Source organism: Acomys minous, assembly GCF_964271855.1.
Source record: "Acomys minous genome assembly, chromosome: 6".
NCBI classification, from domain to species: Eukaryota; Metazoa; Chordata; class Mammalia; order Rodentia; family Muridae; genus Acomys; species Acomys minous.
Genome location: NC_140487.1, coordinates 102,825,007 through 102,845,700, shown reverse-complemented (window position 1 = coordinate 102,845,700; position 20,694 = coordinate 102,825,007). Strand labels below are relative to the sequence as shown.

At 42.9% G+C, this 20,694-nt stretch overlaps 1 protein-coding gene across 2 annotated transcripts; it reads right to left on the bottom strand.

Annotated features, from left to right (window-relative positions):
• Nucleotides 1-3,176: 3,176 nt before the first annotated feature.
• Nucleotides 3,177-20,115, bottom strand: SFPQ (splicing factor proline and glutamine rich). 2 transcript variants are annotated; one of them, XM_084787159.1, is made up of 12 exons: nucleotides 19,168-20,115; nucleotides 18,339-18,527; nucleotides 17,718-18,019; nucleotides 17,533-17,628; nucleotides 14,514-14,710; nucleotides 14,338-14,422; nucleotides 13,848-13,965; nucleotides 13,340-13,388; nucleotides 13,141-13,262; nucleotides 4,755-4,798; nucleotides 4,037-4,113; nucleotides 3,177-3,253 (listed from the first exon to the last, which is right to left on the bottom strand). In XM_084787159.1, exons 1-10 carry the CDS (start codon nucleotides 19,984-19,986, stop codon nucleotides 4,775-4,777), a joined length of 2,001 nt encoding a protein of 666 aa, XP_084643285.1. In that variant the 5' UTR covers nucleotides 19,987-20,115; the 3' UTR covers nucleotides 3,177-3,253; nucleotides 4,037-4,113; nucleotides 4,755-4,774. The 2 variants fall into 2 exon arrangements, with proteins under 2 accessions (XP_084643285.1, XP_084643284.1); XM_084787158.1 differs by lacking the exons at nucleotides 3,177-3,253; nucleotides 4,037-4,113; nucleotides 4,755-4,798 and adding an exon at nucleotides 9,431-10,853.
• Between the last annotated feature and the right edge of the window lie 579 nt (nucleotides 20,116-20,694).

Here is a 20,694-nt window from a genome sequence, read left to right as displayed (position 1 = left end):
CCATTTGTCTCTTTTAGCTTCTGGGTGAACTCACATTATAATTTCTAGTTCAATCCATTTGTCCACAAATTTCGGGAATTCTTTGTTTTTAATAGCTGAATAGTATTCCATTGTGTAAATGTACCAGTTTCTTTATCCATTCTTCTACTGAGGGACACTTAGGCTGTTTCCATGTTCTGGCTATTATGAATAAGGCAGCTATGAACATGGTTGAACGTACGTCCCTGTTGTGTGGTAAAAATATTTTTATGTGTATGGTTTTGTACCTAGACAAGGTGTTTATGCATTGCCCACAGAGGCCACAAGAGGGCATAGGATCCCTGGAACTAGAGGAACAAATGATTGTTATGGAGGCGCTAAGCATCAAATTTAAGTCTTCAGGAAGAGCAGTTAGTACTCTTAACCACTGAGCCACCTCATCAGCCCCTCCCTCCTTGGTTTGTTTTTTAATAACTTACTTGGAGTCCAGAAGAGAGCATCATCTGACTTCCATGGGCACTGGGCACACATGACACATACATGCAAAGAAAATTCCCACACATAACTAAAACTAAGGTCCAGGTGAAGTGGCATACACATTTTATTCCAAACTTGGGAAGTAGAGACAGGTAAATCTGAGTTAGAGGCCAGCCTAGGGATAATATAAACAAACCAAGCTTTGGCACTCTTCATCCCTCCTTCTTGCATCTGGTTGGGCTTTTAACTGCTTTAATTTGCAAGATTCGCAAAGATCACTGGAAGCCTCTATGGGCTCTGGGAATGATCCCTCAGATGGTGTAATCTGAGGATGCAGACCTGAAAACCTGACTCTGCACTACAGTCATTAACTGCAGTTCACATCACAGCCCAAAGGCAATTGATGCTCTTGCAAAGAACCCATGCTTGGTTCAGAGTACTGGCAAGGTGGCTCACAATCCATAACTCTAGTGAACACAAGTTCCAACGGATCTGATGTCCTTTTCTTGCCTATAGTGGCACTGCATGCACCTTTTGCACATATACACAGGCATAACACTCATATACATAATAAGGATGGATGGATAAACTATACATAGACATTACCCAAAGCATTAGGAAATCAACTACAAAAGGGGATCAGATGTTAAGATGTCATCTCAAACACTACCAATCAGAAGAACATTTTTTAATTAAAAAGGGAGTTCGAAGCCGTGGCGCACGCCTTTAATCCCAGCACGGGAGGCAGAGGTAGGCGGATCGCTGTCGGTTCGAGGCCAGCCTGGTCTAAAGTGAGGCCAGGATGGCCAAGGCTACGCAGAGACACTGTCTCGAAAAACCAAAAAAAAAAAAAAAGGGGGGGGGGGTTCGATATGGTGAGGCCTACCTTTAATACTACCAGCACTTGAGGTATTAAAGAACAGCCAAGGATACAAGCAGAAAAGGCCCTTTATCCCAAAAAAGAAACTCTCCCCTGGGTCAATTCAGGGTCTCCACAAAAGTACTTTCCATGCAAAGTGTTTTTCCTGTACATTGATGTTATGTGTGAAGGAATCGGGTCCCTTGCAATTGGAATTATAGTTGTGAGCTGTCGTACAGTGCTGGGAACTGAATCTGGGTCCTTTTGATGATGGGGGAAGGGGGCGCACGCAGGGTTGGAGGTTTTTCATCCAGGATTGTTTTAGCTCAGGCTGTCCTAGAGCTCTGTCGACACAAGTTCCTTTACCTAAGAACCATTTCACTGGCTCCTTCACATGCTTTCCCCCTCAAACAGGGCTTCTCTGTGTAATATGCACTTGGCTGTCCTGGAATTCTCTGACGACCAGGGGGCCCTCAAAAGATAAGCCTGCCTCTGGTTCCAGAGTGGAGATAAAAGACAAGCGGAACCACGCCTAGACTCCTGAAAAATATTTTTAAATCTAAAAATGGGGGAAATGGTGAAGCAGTAGCTGGGAGGTGGTGGCACAACCCTTTATTCCCAGCACCTGGGAGGCAGCAGCAGTCAGACCTGGGCTCTACCATTCTAGGACAGCCAGGAATAAGAAGCCTGGCGCAGTGGAGCTCAACTTCAGTCCCAGGCAGAGGCATGCATATTGTTGTTCAAGGCCAGCCTGCTCTACAAGTGAGTCTAGGAAAGCCAAGGATACACTGAGAAATCTTATGGGGGGCTGGAGAAGACATAATTAAAACATATATATTAGTTTTTCATCCTTTAAAAAAGTAGTTGGGGACTTGAGAAAAGGCTCTGCATTATGCTGGTTCAATTCCCAGCACCTCCGTGAGTTGCTCTCAACTGTAAGACCAGCTTCTGAAAAACTGAGGACTCCTGGCCTCCATGGCACCAGGCATGCATTCAGTGCACAAACATACATGCAAAATATTCATTTAGCCCCCCCCCCCCAAAGACAAGGTCTGTGTAGCCTGGACATGCTTTGTAGACCAGGCTGGCCTCGAACTCATAGCCTCTACCTGCCTCTGCCTCCCAGAGTGCTGGGAATAAAGGCATACGCTACTACACCCAGGTCCATACATTTAGTTTTTTAGTAGATCCAGCTGTCCTGCAACTATGTAGTCAAGGCTGAACTCCTAGAGCTCCACCTGCCCCTGCCTCCCTTTAGTCTCAAAGGAATGTATAACCATACCTTAATCAAATGTTGTGATTTTGGTTTTGTTCTGTTTTTAACATTTAATTATGGGCTGGAGAGATGGCTCAGGTTAAGAGCACTGACTGCTCTTCCAGAGGTCCTGAGTTAAATTCCCAGCAATCACATGGTAGCTCAAAACCATTTATAATCTGCTATCTGATGCCCTCTTCTGTAGATAAAGCACTCATATACAATAAATAAAATAAATAAACCTTAAAGAAAAGCCTAGCATGGTGGCATGGGCCTTTAATCCCAGCACTCAGGGAGGCAGACACGCCAACTGCTTTGAGTTTGAAGATAGCCTAGTCTGCAAAGAGTCCAGGACTGCAAGGCTACACAGTGAAATTGTCTCAACACTCCCCGCCAAAGGAAAAACCACAACAATAAAAACTTTGCCAACCATCCTGTTCTTCCTGCACCACTCAATACTTCAGTAACTCTGCTAGTTCCCAGTCAGACCATATTATGTAGAAGGCACCAAATTAAAAAACATCCATCAGCTTTGCTACCTAGAGTTAAAACTTCGGGCACATAATCCAGACAAATCCTAGGAATTAATTTAAACAAAAGACAATCAAGGTTTCAAAAATATCTTTATTAATGCCAGTAAATTCATTCCTCTTGACTCATTTTCTGATACAGCTTACTTCATCCTGTCAATTAAAAAATATGATTAATCAAAACTTCAAACTAAGCTCTAACACCACCACCCTGTTAAATCAAGGAATGTGATTATTAGTTAACAATTTAGTAGTAGCAAAGAGCTACAGGGACACAGCTCACTTGATCCTGTCAATTAAAAAGTATACTTAATCCAAATGGCATCAAAACCTCAAGTATGCCCAGTGTGGTGGTACATGCCTTTAACCCCAACACTCTGGGAGGCAGAGGCAGGCAGACTGTTTTGAGTTCCATGCCAGCCTGGTCTACAAGCAAGTCTAGGACAGCCAAGGATATACTGAAACACTTAAAACGCAAACACACCAAAAATAAAGAAAGAAAGAAAAAGAAACCTCAAACACAATTTGTACACCGTCCTGTTAACTCAAGAAATGTGGGCGGTCATTGGTAACAGTCTTGTATTAGCTAAGAGCTACAGTTAGTTTTTGTTTTTCCAAGACAAGGGTTTCTCTTTGTCCCAGACTCGCTTTGTAGACCAGGCTGTCCTATAACTCACAACAATCTGCCTGCCTCTGTCTCCTGAGTGTTGGGATTTAAAGTTGTGTGCCACCACGTCCAGCATTGAGCTACAGTTGTAGCCCAGTTAGTGGTGGCCTAACATCCTTCATGGCAAGTCTGGTGACACCTTCCTGTAAGGCCAGGTCTCTGGAGACCTGAAGTTACAATGTCCTGTTCTAATTGACAGTCAAGATCCAGCCATTCGAGGACACACCAGCCTCTGGCTCAACAGAAATCCCAGCATCATTTTCACTTACCACCAGTCCAAGCAATCTGTGGCTTTTCTTCTTGGCTGGCCCACGCTGTATGATGCTTTGAGAAGATCTTATTCCACCTACAATAAGAAAAATTACTTTTTGGGGGCACAGGCTCTGAACAATTCTAGGCGACTAGAAGATCCACCCTGCCATGCATGAATAAGATTCTAACACATGTACCTTCAATAAGAAAATACAGCATATTTCCTCTCTTTATTTTTCCTCTCTTTAATAATTTTCAAAAAGTTGTTTCAATGTGTTGAGTGTTTTTGGTGTACCTTAAAAGTACTAGGAATCAAACCTTGTTTCTGTGGATGGCCAGCCAGTGTTGTCCGCTGGGTACAGTGGCACATGCCTTTAATAATCCCAGCGCTCAGGAAAGCGGAGGAGGCTGGTTGATGTGAGTTGAAGGCCAGACAGCCAGGGCTACAGAGAGGCGCAGTCTTGAAAAACAAAACTACTTGACAGTCTTTTTGTTTTAATGACTATGCTCAAATCCTTAGCCCTTGGTACTTCAAGTAAAACCCAGGCATTAGACAGCACATACAAGCAGGTGCCCCTAATTCCTAAGATGCACTCTCCATTATGCAAAGCTTTCAAAAAAGTCAAACCAGCGTCCTGGCAAATGTTCAAGGACCAGAACATTTTCACCTCAATGTTATTTAAGCCATCACCCAAAAATAAATCAGCCTAATCCTCCATTTCTAAGGACACTTACTTCAAGTAAGACTCCAAAAATCAGCCAACATCAATTATTCTTACCTAAAGAATAATAAAAAAAAAGTTAGTATGAAAGATAAGGGTATAAGATAAAGGCTTGAAAAACGCTAGTTAACTTTCAAATTTAAAAGAGCAAAATTCCAGAGATTAAAGACTGGAATAAATTGTAGCATTAAAAAAACAAAACAAAAAAACAAAAAAAACAAAAAAGGAAGAAATTTTATGAGGGGGACCTAAAATTATTCTTTATGTAAGTAATAGGTAGATGACAGAATTAGAAAGAAAACTATCTTCTTTAAAATACAAAAGCCTCTAATTTCTATTTTCACCAGTCTGAGCACAGTGAAGTTTGACTGCAACTCAAAATATACTATCCCTTATGTGAAGGTATGTGACAACCTTTACCTTACTAAGCGAGCCATCAGCTCTACAACATGCCCTGCTCCCCAGTCAATTCATCGTGAGTGGAATAGGCTCCGAAGTGCTTTGACCCTTTCCCACAGCACACAACACTGTAGTTCTTAACCCCGCTATCTTATTTGCCTTAATCTTTGTCTTCCAAGTCCTCAACTGTGGTTTAAAGTTAGGGCAGGGAAGCTATGCCTTACTGGGATAGCAAGGACGGTCTTTCTGAGGGAGAAGTCATTGACCTTCACAATATACCTGGCACAGTACACAAGAAACACAAAGCTCAGCCTTAAATTCAAGTTCCAGGTTTTTCTTCCTCCCTGTATCATTACTGTTGCACATGGACCATCCATAAGGGATACTATATCGTTTTGCATTCTTTCCCCCTTCTCCAATTATCCCTATTCTATGTCCAGGCCCTTTCACCTTTTTTCTCCAGCACTGCTGTTCAAAAACATAGTTTTTATGGTTGGTTGTTTACCAATAGCAGTTGAGATCTCTAAAAAATTGCCAATCATTATCTAGCAGCAATGACAGATGATAAAAGGAGCAGTTAAGTCCTCTGTACTCTCTCCCTAGTAGGGAGCCATTTGAGAACTACACTAGCTAGACAGCACTAAACATTATCAGCTAAAGCCAAACCAAGAAAAGGCCCAGGACAAATACCCCAGAGTTCTAAAACCTGTCCAAAAATCATTAACACAAAGGCAGCGGTAAATGCAGGACTGTGGATCATGTCACTGCAGCTGACAATGATTAACAATAGGAGACATGCACCCCCATTAAAGTTAAAGTCCAAAGCTAATCACACGCATCTCTTCATTAGGGAGAGTGAGAGTATGCATTGCTGGTGGGCTGCAAGCAGCCTTGTATGGTATGGAGAGTATCCATTACATTTCTTTCATCTTTCAGAAAGCACCGGGATCTGCTCCAAGGGCCTAACAGTACGATATCACATTCTGGCATCACACCTCTGAACTTAGGCTTTCATTTAAAAAATATCAATTGTGGTTGCAACAAGATTATGAAATACAATGCAAGCACCTTAGTATATAGTATTGCTGGAACCCACTAAATTACCAGCTTCTTTTTTTTTTTGGTTTTTTTTTGTTTGTTTTTTTGAGTGTTTTAAAAACCAAATATAAGATTCACAACTTCTGCCTACATACAAATTTAAACTAGCAGGAATCTATGTTAAGTCCATGGTTTCTCATTCTGAGGAACAATACAAGCCTATACAATACTAAGGCAGAGCAGGGGAGGAAGTCACCCCACCCCACGCCCCCTAAAGTTCGTATATCAAGCGTATTCTCTCCAAGTTGTTTCTGTTCAGAAGAAATAAGCCTGAGCTCTTATTAACATTCAGAATTCTAGCCGAGCCACGGTAGCAAGCACATGCTACCGATTTAACAGACTATGACACTAAAATGCCCAACAGGGTTTCAGGCAGGTAGTGATGCTCGTATCACACTGTTTGATATGTATTTTGTAAGGAGCTAAGTCACCATTGCTGTCACCTATCAGTAATCACCAGTTGCTTGCTTGGAGTAAAATACAATCTGCCCCACCATCTGACTTGCCTGACCAAGAGCAAGCCATTTTTCGTGATTCAGTGAAAGAAAAATTCTCAACAGTCCTGAAGTTTTCAGCGGCACGTATGCAAAAAGACCAAACTTTCCAGTTATAGAGCAGAAAGCATTATGAGTGGAAGCTGTTTTCTCATGCATGCTACCTAAACACCAAGGTTAAATTGAATTGAGGTCTAGAACAACAGTTGATAGAAAGTTCAAGCCCTAAGCAACAAAGGAAAGTGCTTATGTACTCCTGTGATTGTTGATCATTTTGAACTTGATCACATCCCTCAAGGTAGGGAACGAAGTTCAAAGAACTACTCTGAACAAATGTACTCACTCTACAGAATGCACGACGGTGTCTTATGATGGGGAATGATTCCCAACACATTTTCAACTGTAAGGAAGTCAGTGTTGCACACTATTTTCCCCCAAGTTTAGAATATAAACATATTTAGACAAGCCACATAAACCTGAACTATTCATAAGGCTCCCATCTAAGCCCAAGTTAGTAACAAGTGTTCCCATGAAGCCCAACCTGAAAATTTTTGATCACATTACAAAAAAAAAAGAAAAAGAAACTCAACCACCCCGTGTCATTTAGCCTTAATTCACTCAACTTGCAGAACAATTGCCAAGAATGCATAATGAAATTAAGACACTGGTGACCAACGGGAGGTCAGGTTTGCTACTAAGGAGACTAGTCATCACATACTACAGTCTTCACCAAGGTGCTATGTATGGGCACCCCAGGTCAAGTATGGTTTGGTTCCCTCCCCCAACAACCAGATGTGTTCCATTTTATTTTCATTTACAACGTAACTAAAGAAAGCCACAAAACTGAGTCAAGGCACAGATTCAAGTTTGCATTTTTTCTTTCTGAGAACTCCAACAACACTGAATTCTTCCTAACGAATTACAGATCTAACCCCAGACCCGTATTTTGAAGTAACCTAGCTTATCATACAAGTATTAGGTGCTGCACTGTAATTTCACTGTCAGAAGTGTGATGTCAGAATGCCCACTGAATAAAAGCACATAGCAAGTCACCAAGTTAGATTATATTGCTTGTTACCTACCTGTATGCAGTCGGCAATGAGAATCTTGGAGCAAGCAGGAATACTACATCCGGGTCCTAATGTCCATTGCCATTTGCGGTACTACGTTCCTCACAGTTACGCACTGCAGAAATGCTGGCTAAACGCAGTTATGTAGCAGGCCACTACTTTTAATAGTGCACAATTCCAGTCCAAGAATACCACAGAACATTCCACCACAACTGTGGCTTGCCCAAGCCAAGTACCTAAATTTGTATCTGCCATGATATGCCACTTGTAAGGATTGCACAGGTCTAACATTACAATTTCCCAAACCATCTCCTTATTAGTGGTGCAACACTAAAGAGTGGTGGGTATTAAAGTACTTAGAATTTAATGTCTTATGGACAAAATATGGTTTCACCACATAATGAGTGCCAATGGGTTCAGCTTATAGCTTGCCTACTAAATATACTATTGTCTTTAGAGAACTTTGAAAGGAGAAATTTTTCAAGTGTCCTCTGCAAACAAAATTTTGAGAAAGTAAAGGAAGAAATAAATAGGGGCAAGTGGTTTCCTTCAAAAGGAAAATGTCTAAAATACATCCCATTATCTTCCCCTCCCACCCTAAGTTTCCCTTTTAGCTATTGCTTCAACTGCTCAAAATGATTTAACTTCACTAATAGGCTAAACCATCACAGACTTATTGAAAGTCTCAGTAGCTTACAACCTTTGGTACAGTTTCATGAACAAAGTCAATGTTGGTTGACACTGTGCAACCGTATCTGCTAAACACTGTTCAGCAGCTCTACAGCCCACACTAAGGCTATCAAAAGCCACAGTCTGAGGAAATGAGCCTCTAAGTACCCTCACCACTCTTCAAAGGTATACTACTACCAAATGCTTAATTTAGGGGTCTGTGCCAGCATCCCTTATAAAGAAAGGCATGTAATCTGAAAAATAAACTCAAACATTAATTTTATAGGCAGATTTTCCCACTTCCCTTCCAACCCCCACCCATATACACATTCAAATTCACCCTCCATGGGTGTCCCATGAACACCCCTCAATCTTCTCATTATTATGGTCCCTACTATACAATTCAACCAAATAAGCTCCTTTCAAATCCAGACCTTTGTTTCCATACAGAAACTTTTATGTATCACCAATTATTGACTTCACTTGGGCCAAAAACTTTCTGATCACCATAATTATGACAGAACTACCTATTTCCAAGTGTGCTGGTGAATAAAAATAAATGTATTTTCTAAGGAGACTTTTTTCCCTTAATACACCATATACCTGTCAGTCAAACAGCCATTTAATGACATGCTTTTTATAATCCACTAGTGTTTTACTTTTTAAATTACACCTCTCCTATGCATGAAGTACTCAATTTTTTCCACAATAGGTCTCCTTTTGTACTCAAGCACAATACTCAACCTCAGCAAGTGATTTAGAATTTCTTTTGCCAATCAGCACCAAGGATAGAGGTGAAAAGGATGAAGACATTCCATAGTGAAAAGTTCTAAAATGTAGACTGGAATGGAAATGTAACTAAGAACAGAGCCAAGCTATTTAATTACGTACTGTTAGAAGTTTTTCCTCTAACATATTTACACTGGGAAGAAAATCAAGCTCCCATTATACTCATAGACAACAGTAATCAGTCTACTTTATTATCAAGTCAGAAAGTCTCTTGTTCTAATGAAAGGAAATTCAATGAAGTTGACAATCAACTGACATCATCAGAACATCCCCAAGCTTACAGTGGGAGGAAAGAGTATTTGTACTTCTGTAACTGAAGCCACTCTCTCTCCAGGCTTAGTACTGTGTTAAAGAGAAGGATATAAACAGGCCAACTCCATAGTGAGAATGGTTATATGGCAGTCCTACTAGGGAACAGTCACCACGAGCTCTTGAAGAGAACCAATAGATTTTTTTTTGGACTACAGATTTTGCTCAATAGAAGTAGCACAAGGAGGTGTATGTTAGAGTACATAAGGCTAAACCTACCTGAGAGTTAACTAACCCTTAACTCTTCAGTTTAAAATTTCAGACTAAATCCCATCTTTTAAATCACTTGAAGTAATACATGAAAAGGCTTCATGTTTAACAATCTTTAATTCAAATGCAAAAGTTCAGTACAAGCCATTTATAGGGCTTGGGATTTGTTTAAAACAAAACAATAGGAGAAATGCAACAAGATGATCTTTCCATGTTTAAAAGCGTGAGGAAAGGATCATAGTTAGACAGGGCCATAAGGGATCTGTTTAACCAAACCCCCTGTTCTCCCACCTACAGTAGTTTACGCCCATTCGATAATCTTAATACATGTTCCTGAATTAAGACTTACAGTTCAACTTTTCTAGCATAACCATTGAAAAATGCTTAGCACCAGCCTGTTTCCTATAATGCCAAACAAATCCTAACTACTTCAATATGCATTTCTTTTTAAAACACAGGGTGGGGGGCACCATTTGCAGAAAGCAATACTCAGCCTCCAGATACATTTCCCAGATGTGGCATATGCCACTCAAAGGCCTGCACAAGCTCATGCTTCCCAAGGAAAATGCCTAGCCTAATGTGCATAGAAGCATGAATGGCAAAGTTCAAGATCAGAATAACTATTTGTCTATTTATTTGAAGCACAGTAAAAAAAAAATGGTACACTTTGGAAATTCAGTGGCACAAGGTACACTGCCATTAACTTGAGAAACATTATACAGTTAAAAAAAAAAAAAGGTAAATAAAAAGAAATTTTCTCCTGTTTCAAACACTGCGTTACATAATTTTACCTGCCCAAACAGACCATTTACAAATATCAGGTCAATAAACTGCTAACATCCATAAAAAGGTAGCTTTCTTACTAAAATGCAAGAATTTAAAAGTGGTATCTAAACAAGAAAAGACAAAACCAAACTGGAATGAAAGCCTCAATATCTAAAATCGGGGTTTTTTATTTGGCCCTTCATACTCTTCTCTCCCTCTACCATATCCTGCTGGAGTCCCGGGCCCCATTCCTCTAGGGCCCTGTCCACCCACAGGACCCGCACCTCCCTGCCCAAAGCGCTCAGTACGCTATTGCAACAGTAATTAACAGTTCATTAAATGTAGTTGATGTCCATGTGTGTTAAGTAAATATTTTAGAAGGTTCCGTAGTCAACGTTCGTCGATACAATCACCAATGAGTCGATCCACAGGTACCGGGAACATAGAAAGGAAAAAAGGGTAATTTGAAAATTAGTTTACGGTAATACATGCCTTGTGGTATGTTCCCACTTGAGCCATTCTCATACACCTGTTTCAAAGAATAGATCTTCCCTGTAGTGCTAAAAAATTTAAGAATTAGTGCAGATGTGAAAACCCATTCCAAAATGAGTTCTAAGCAATTCACATCAGATTAATCCACTGAAAAAAACTTGTCCAGGTATGAACAGATGTGATCTCCAAGCCTAACAAGCCCAATCAGACAAAGGCAACTCACTCAACGAAGGGACAAAGGCCTACTCACCAGTTAGTGGCATGTGCTGCTTAAGAAACCTTGTGCTTTTCAAGATCTTAAGACATATCTGCAAAGTTGCAGAAATCTTAAAAGGTTGGAATGAAGCTTAATAAAATGCTACCAGACTACAAAAAAGAAAAAGCACAAAAACCTAAGATTTTTACTTAATCGGCACAGTAACTTGATCAAGAACTGGTTTTGTCATCTCACAGGCACACCACACTTCAGAGCCATCACTCTAACCAGAGACACTTACATGCACAGTATGTTTTCTGCATTGTTACATACACAACATACAGCCCACCTATTTCAAAGTCCAGCTTGTTCCTAGTTTTGGAAAGTGCACTGAGTCACTTTGTTATGATTCCATGTTTCAGATATCTCCCAAATCAGCCTATCACCAAGCTAAAATGACTGCGATAAAGCAGTGAGTGACTTAACCAAGTCATCTACTTTTAGGTACTTTGACTTTAAAACGCAAAGTAAAATGAAACCCACACATCCTAACAGCCAAACTACTCTACAGGCATTCCACTTAAAATTCTTCTCAAAATGGTAATTACTCAACGTATATAAATAAAAATAAATAAAGATGGCACCAGGCTTTAACTACTCCTATAATCTCAACTTTAAACAAAAAACAAAACACTGTAGAACTACTTAACAGACTACTTTCAATTGTTACTTCTTAAAATCTTCAGGTCTATGGGTTCTATGAAAGAGCAAAAAGAAGATTTTGGAGGCCTCTGAGTTATATTACAATATCTAAGAACCCAGGAGCTCTTAAATGTATAAACCTATGTCTAGCCATAGAACCTAAACTAAACACATGTTAAACTAGTTAACAAATTTGATATATACACCTTGTGCCTTTTGGAAAGTACTTAGGTCCAAAGAGTTAATTTTTAAGTTCAATTTGAAGAAACTTAACAATGCTAACAACTAATTCTCAAGAAGCCTTAGGCAGATTTTAAACGTCTCACACTAAAGCCTTCAATTTCTATTTATAAAATAAATCCTAAGCTTAAAAATAAATAAAATGCAGCTCTTGAGACAAAAGCCTGCAGGTAAATTGTTTAGATGCCAATTTAGCTATGAAAACCCATTCCCACCAAAATGCAGATCCTAAGGATCAGAAAGCCCTACCCTACTGCAACCACTCATAACAAAATTCACTATTTGAAAGCACCTGACTGGCTATCTCCATAGAAATAAAGCAGGATTCCATCAAGGGATTCAGAACAAATGCACACCACCAGTATGCTTAAATTATTGTTTTTTGCTACCCTGTAGCAAAGTAGAAACATCAGTTTTTTTAGATGTACCTACAGAGAGACCCAACAGGTGGGAAACGACGAGTCAAAACACTAGCAGTTCCCCTATTCTTGATAGAAATAGAAACCACAAAGTCCTACCTGTCACTCTGACATGCTAAGACTACAAACCTCGAGTCTGATTCCTATTTATGGCAAATACCAGCTCAAAGAATGGCACTGTGCCATTTCTCACTTGAATGCAGAAAAACCATGTAAAATTATCTAACTTCTAAAATTTGGATTTGCCATGCACTGGAGGTTCAAAAGTGCAGACAATAACATGGAAAATTCCTATCTATTAATGCCAAAGATAATTCCACATGCTGACAGCATTGACTCCTTGCTGGCAACCATTTTATATCTGGTAGGTTACCACACACAGCTCTACATTGCCAAAGTAGTCCTCGGTCTTATATGTATTTACACGATGGGGGAACTAAAAGTCCAGTCGGCTACTTGAAAAAAGAGAGAAAGAGAGAGGAAAAATAAGCACTCCAGTTGTGAAGTTAAGAATTTCCTTTGTACTATGCCCCACAGGATACATTACCATGTCGCTTCCCATCATGGAACCACTCATGGTTGCTGGTGGAACTCCAGGGTTGGCTTCATAACCTATGCCACCACCACCACCTAGAGGTGGGAATTTCTGGCCTCCTGACCCATAGGGATCTAGGAAACAAAGAGAGCGGTCACCACCTGCAGAGCGCTGTGCTGTGCGCTGACCCCTGAGTGAGCCGCTCACTCACCTGCCATGTTCATCGCTCCGCCACCACCCATTCTCATGTCTCTTTCTCTCTGGGGGAAAAAGCACAAAGAAAATCTTACTTGTAATGTGAAACCTACAAGAAGAAAAAAAATTTCAACACAAAAAACTTTATCCAGGATTCGTGGCACACACTTCTAACTGTAGCACTTGGGAGGTGGAGTCAGGCTGATCTCTGTTTGAAACCAACAGAGAATCCCAGGCCAGCCAGAGCTACTTAGCAAAAATTTTGCCTCAAAAACCACAAAACCATTTAAAGCTCCAAATGCATGATTTTCTAGTTGGTTGTGGTTTTCAGTGTTCTGAAAACTGGCTAGACTATTAAAATCAAGCAAACAAATAAACAAAAACCTCCATAAAATTTAATCCAGTGTGATCTGGTTATGGTAAGCAGCAGTCTGCACACAGGAGACAAACAGCTACATTTACGATGTGTAATTTTATGCCACACCTAGAGAGTACTCAGACAACAATTAAACCACAAAACTTACTGGGTCCATGTAGCCCATCCTGCTGTAACTTTCTTCTCGTTGGCGTCTCATTTGTTCTTCCATCTCACGCTGGCGAAGCATCATCTCTTCCTCTCTTCTACGTCGTTCCTCCTCTTGCCTACAAATATTTTTCAGGCATATAAACCAAATGTCATCCCTACCTTTAAAATTTATACCTAAGAAGCCAAGTGCGGCGACTGCTGCCTTTGAACATAAGTACTTCAGGAGGCAGAAGGAAACCATCCCCAGCTAGTGCCACACAGCACCACCTGCTTCAGAAAACAACCGCACTTGAAAAAGGCTAGTTAGTAGTGGTTTGTCTGTGCATTTCAGAAAGTGTAGTCCATAGTCTAGAACATAACTCTAGCCATAGCAGGATTCTGGCAAAGAGAATAAGCTTTTCTAATACAAATTTGAGCTTGGTGCATCTTGTCTGCAAATCCAAACACATTAGAGCACACAGAAGGGAAGGCTGAACGTCACACTATACCTCAATTGCATTTCTTTACGTTTTTGCATTTCTTGACTGTGAAGTTCCTCCATGCGCCTTAATTCTTCCTGGCGTCTCATCAGATCTAAACATTGGAAATTATTTGGAAATTAATGATGCTCTGGCCACTCTAAAATGCCAACTGATCCTTATTTGTAAAATTGAGGCCTTTATACCTTGTCGCAAAAGATTTGCTTGATGCTCATGATAGGCATCTTCCATTTCACTTTCCAATTTGTCTTTTGCATCCTTCATGTTTTTTTCAACTTGTTCCCTTTGCTGTTTTTCCATTTCATCCAAGGACTTCCATCGTTGAGAATATTCATATTCAAATGTGCCATGCTGAGCAAAGCGAGGTGGTGTTTCTCTTTCCCTGACAACACAAAATGTATACAGAAGCCACTTTTGAGAATGCAGTATTTACCTGAATTCCTAAAAGAGCAAAAATCTCTTTTTGTTTGTTTGTTTTTGTTTTTCAAGACAGGATCTCTCTGTGTAGCCTTCCTTGGCTGTCCTGGACTCACTTTGTAGTCCAAGCTGGCCTAGAACTCACAGCAATCTATCTGCCTGCTTCTACCTCCCCATTTTCTGGCTGTTATAGGGAAGGAAGAAACAAAGATGTAGTAGCCGTGGCAAGCAGGTCAGAGCTGCTGGATGTGTCTCTAACACCAGGAATCCAAGGCTCTCTATGATGGCATCCTTCATCTGAACTGGACCACTGCTCCCTTTAAGGGAGAGAAGCAACCTCATAATGGTTAACCAGCAGCTCCTATGAGACTGAGCGCTGAAAGGGGGCAGAATCAGTCATTGATTTTTTTTTTTTTTTTTTTTTTTGGTTTTTCGAGACAGGGTTTCTCTGTGTAGCCTTGACTGTCCTGGACTCGCTTTGTAGACCAGGCTGGCCTCGAACTCACAGCGATCCGCCTGCCTCTGCCTCCCGAGTGCTGGGATTAAAGGCGTGCGCCACCACGCCCGGCGGCAGTCATTGATTTTTTAGAGTGCTGAGATTAAAAGCGCATGCCTTTAATCCCAGCACTTGGGAGGCCGACGGATCGCTTTGAGTTCGAGGCCAGCCTGGTCTACAAAAGCGAGTCTAGGACAACCAAGGCTGCACAGAGAAACCCCGTCTCGAAAAACCAAAAAAAGTAATTAATTAATTAAAAAAAATTTTTTAAAGCGTGGGCCGCCACCACCCAGCCAAAGTAAAAGTCCTAAACCCAGTATAGTGGCTAATGCCTTTAATCCAGGGACTTGGAAGACAGAGCAGGTGAATCACCTAGTCCACAAAGCAAGTCCAGGGCAGCCAAGACAACACAAGAGAACCCTGTCGAGGAAAAAAAAAAAAAGAAAGAAAGAAAGCAACAACAACAAAAAGAAAAGAAACAGAAATGACATAAAAATAGAGTGAAATCAAGAACAATATAGGGTAAAAGGGGCTGGCGAGGTCTGTGTCCCAGCACCACAGGCAACTTTGAGAGGAGGATGTAACACCTTCTTCTTGCCTCCCTGAAAAGCAGGCACACGGTACACAGACATATACATGCACATTAAACACCAACACAAAAGACGGGAGGCAGAGGCACGAGGATCGCTGTGAGTTCTAGGCCAGCCTGGTCTACAAAGCGAGTCCAGGACAGCCAAGGCTACACAGATAGACCCTGTCTCAAAAAACCAAATAAATAAATAAATAAAATTTTAAAACCAAACACCCACACGCATTAAAAACTGAATCATACTTTGCTGACATTGACTGAGGGTTTCTGCCTACATTTCTTAGCTACCTCTCATTCCCCTGCACCCTTACTTATTCCTCCAATGCCATCTTCTTTGTAAGATCCCCTCCCACTTTTGATACAAGGTTCAGTGTGTAGCCCTGGCTGGTGTGGTCAACTTGCCTCCTGTACAAATACATAAATTGTATTAAATCAAGGAGCAATGATATAAAAATAAAGCAAGGAGCCAAGAAAGCATGGTGATGTAGTAGTCTACAGTGAGATCCTGTATCTAAACCAGGGAACAAAGAGAAGGCGAGGCAGGCAAGCAGGCAGAAGCAGGCCACCCTGGTCTATAGGGTCCTGGGACAGCCAGGGCTAGGCAGAGCAACCTTGCTTTGATAAAAAATAGAGAATAAAAATGAGAAGAGGTCAGAAACACTGCCTTACCCCTTTCCTATGGCCAAATTTCTTATCCAGGCTTATCCACCAATATGGAGCTGGGTCTCATGCAACTTAAGCCCGTATCTGAATCCCATGTGAATGTACTTAATCCAACAGATTCAAGTTCTGACTAAAGGCAGAGGTGCTAGCGCATGCTTTTTAGTCCCAGCACTCTGAGAGACAGATGCCTGAGTCTGAGGCCAGTCTGGTTTACAAAGCAAGTCCCAGGACATCCAGGGCTTCAGAGAAACCTGTGTTCCCTACCACCATCACCACGACCACCACCACCACCACCTCCTTGGTTTTTCAAGACAGGGTTTCTCAGGTAACAAACCCGGGCTGTCCAGGACTTTGTAAACCCATCTGCCTTTGTTTCCCTGAGTGCTGGGACTAAGGTGTGTGAAAAATCATCTTCTCAAAAAGAAAGCAAAGAAAAGAAAGAAAGAAAAGAAATCTAACTAAACAAAATTTCCATCTGAGCCAGATTTGTATAAGCATATTCAAGCAATATTGTCAAATATGTTTGTCATAAAAACATATTTGACTTGATGGTTCACACCGATGATGCCAGCACTTGGGAAACAGGCATCAGGAGGTCTTCACAAATTTTGATCAGCCTGGCATACATAACAGACCAACCAGATATATTTTAAAAATTCTGAAGTTTGGGGCTAGAGAGATGGCTCAGCAGTTAAGGATACTCACTGCTCTTCTAGAGTTCAATTCCCAGCAACCACATGGTGGCCCACAAGCATCTATAATGTAATCTGATGCCTCTTCTGACCTGCGGGCAGAGCACTGTATACATAGTAACTTAAAATATTTAAACGTTCTAAGCAGAATTAGAAAATTGCTAACTTCTCTTTTTGTTTTTTGAGACAGGGTTTCTCTGTGTAGCCTTGGCTGTCCTGGACTCACTTTGTAGACCAGGCTGGCCTCGAACTCACAGTGATCCACCTGCCTCTGTCCCCCAAAGGCGTGCGCCACCACTGCCTGGCTCCTAACTTCTCTTTTAGAGCATCAAAAAGCTTAGCCTTACTTTTGATACATTGGATTCTTCTGGGCCAGTTTTTCAGGAAGACCATCTTCATCATCTAACTGTTCAAGTGGTTCCACAATGACTGGACGAGGAGTCCTAGTAACAGAAAGGATTCCTCATCTTAACTTTACTGCAACTAGCCCTCAAAATTATAAAAAACTTAGTATAAACAAAAGACACCTTACGTTGTCAGAAGAAAAACACCTTCACTGCATCTTTCAAACGCTTTTCTTGCTGCTGGCTTAGAAGCAAATTCAACAATCCCTTTCCCAGTAGATCTTCCGCGATCATCGACAATTACAACAGCCCTTTCAATAGGACCAAACTGGCTAAAGGCCTCTTCCAGCAGTTCATTGGAAACATAGGGCGAAAGATTCCGGACAGAGAGGGCTGCAGCATGTGTGGCAAAGCGAACCCGAAGCTGTCTACCTCTCATGGGGGTATCATCAAGTTCAGCTTTGGCGATTTCAGCCAATGCTCGAGATTCCTGGAAATATTGGAAACATTTTTTAAACAATTCCCAAACTGGCTAATGTTCAATTTATCACTCAGTCCTGTTCCTATAACTCAACTCAGGCTTCGTCGTCTTCACCAACTCCTCTCCACCTCCCGACATCCGGACATCCCTAGGCCTGAAGATCTGTCCCAATAAACACTATGCTGATTTGTATCAAGCATGAAAAACTTCAAAGCCAATTAATTCTTCCCATGTAAAACCACACCTTCAAATCTTTACAGAAGGGGGAAAAACAAAACCCAAAACTGTTATGTATATAAAAATAAATTCAATTTAAAAATACACTCACAAGTTTAATAAAACCGAACCCTTTGCCTTTGTTGATAAAAACTTCACCAGGTTCTCCGTATTTAGCAAACAGTCTTTTGAATTCATCCTCTGTGATATCAGCAGGTAGATTCCCCACAAACAGTCGACAGCGCTGTGTGTAAGTTTTTTCTCCAGGCCTCCGCAAGAGAGACAAATTGGCCTTAAAACCCTATTGTAGAAACCGGAAATCAGACACCAGACAAAGCAGGAAAAAAAAAATGTGGTTGGCCCAAATATGCATATGCCTTTAGTAAGGACTTTCTTTCCATACCAACACAACCAGGCTGTACCGTATTCGGGCATCTAACAAGATCCCTATCTCTAATATTAGGAAGAAGATCAGAGATCAGATAAAATGCTGTGAAACACATCCGCCTTCATTAACAAACGCCGGTCAATACAACATCCTGACTTCAACAGCGTTATCTAAATGGACCAAACGAGGACGCCACTAAGCTAGCCTGTTTTCTCCAACAGCACCTAGGGCCTCTGATTTACACTAGCTGGGTCCCAAGGGACTGCCACTGGCCTCCAGCAGTGCACAGCAACAGCGGACAGGGTGTCCTCCCAAAGAGCCCTTCCCGCTGGAAGCCAACCCCTAAGCGGACTCCAAGACCCACAGCGCTCCGCCCCGCCTTCGCGAGCATGCGCAGGCCGGCTTCCGGCTAGCGACAAAATGGTTCCTGCGCTGCCGCGGGGTGGGGGGGGGAGGTGGAAGAAGGAAAAAAAAAAAAAGACGCCGAGGGTAGGGGAGCGCCGCCATCTTAGGAAAACGGACACAGCAGCTCGCCCGTGGCACAGCTACTCACCTCCGAGTCGGATATCTTTTCTTCCGTGCGGGCTCCCGGCCCGCCGGGAGGGGGCCCCTGGTGATGCTGCTGGTGGTAGGGCGGGTGATGCTGGCGGCCCCCGCGGGGCTCCCCGCCACCCCGGTGCGGTGGCTTCGGGTGGCCACCGGGAGCGCCCATGCCCGGGCCACCTCCGGGCTTAGGCCCACCAGGCATCTTGCCTCCTTTCGGACCGCCAGGGCCCGGGCCTTGTTTAGGACCGGGACCGGCACCGCCGGCGGGAGGAGGCGGAGGGCCAGCGGTCTGTGGCGGGGTTGTCGAGACCCCGCTGCTCGGCGTCGAGGGCGGAGGCGGTCCGGGGGCGGTGGAGGGGACAGCGGGCGGCGGGGTCGGGGTAGGACCCGGGCCGGGCGGGGCGCCGGTGCTCGGGGGATTGGCAGGCGGGGCCGAAGTGGCCGGAGGCGGCGCGCTGCTCACTCCCGGCGTGGAGCCGGGGCCTTGAGGGACGACCGGCTTGGACGAGTCCTGCGGCGGAGGCGGGGGCTGCTGATGGGACGGCTGGTGCGGCGGCGGCTGCTGGTGCGGCGGAGGCTGCTGCTGCGGCGGGGGCTGCTGCTGCTGCGGCGGCGGAGGCTGCTGCTGCTGCTGGTGCGGTGGAGGAGGCGGGAGCGGTGGCTTCGGGCCGCCAGGGCCCGGGCCCATGGGCCCGCGATTCTGGTTGAGGCCCATGCCAGGCGGCGGAGAGCGGAAGTCATGGAGGCCGCCTCGGCCACCGCCTCCTCCACGCCGGTGGAAGCCGCCACCGCCACCGCCGCGACTCCGGAACCGATCCCGAGACATGTCTATGGTCAAGGGGCGGTCGAGGCAGAAGCGAAGAAGACGCTCGGGGAACGTGGATGCCACTTTGCTTTGCACAAAATGGCGGACGGCACAAGCTGCGTGCCGCCTTTGTCTTCTTCTTAAATAGGCCAGTTCTGCCAGGCCCTCCTTCCCTAGATTGGCAGCTCGAGCAGCCAATAGCAAGTACAGTATTTGATGATGAAACCTAAATTTTTCCTATTGGCTCCCTAGTGAGAGGCGGGAGGTAGGGAGGGCTGAAGTTTCCATTTGACCTATGAACGGGTAAAGAATTGTCTATACGCCGTTGTTATTTGTTGGGAGAATTTTGAATGGGCATGCCCTGCAACTTTCCGGTGAAATCAAATATCCAGGGCCCTATCAGCTCCCTGATAGCCGAGAAAGCCTCTTTTCTTTCTTGTCTTCCTCTAGTGGCAATCCGCTATTCTTGTCCAAAAAAAAAACAAAAAAACAAAAAAACAAGTTCAACTTGTCCAAAGTTATAAACTGAGCGCCTACTATCTAACATTTCTTAGTGCCAGGCCAGTGTAGTTAGGGAAAAAAAAATCTCAGAGTTTAAGCACAACGATTTAATTTTTATTAAGACCCCATCGGAAGCCAGCAGGGTGGCAAACACATGTGAGCTTATTACTTGGGAGCTGGAAGCAGACTAGTCAGGAGTGCAAGTTTATCCCTACATTATCAATTACA

Coding starts and splice junctions, on each gene's coding strand:
- SFPQ (XM_084787158.1), bottom strand. CDS start 19,986: ATGTCTCGGGATCGGTTCCGGAGTCGCGGCGGTGGCGGTGGCGGCTTC. Junction 17,629..17,717: donor GGTGTTTTTCTTCTGACAAC/GTAAGGTGTCTT, acceptor TTCTGTTACTAG/GACTCCTCGTCCAGTCATTG. Junction 13,389..13,847: donor GGATGGGCTACATGGACCCA/GTAAGTTTTGTG, acceptor TTTTTCCCCCAG/AGAGAAAGAGACATGAGAAT.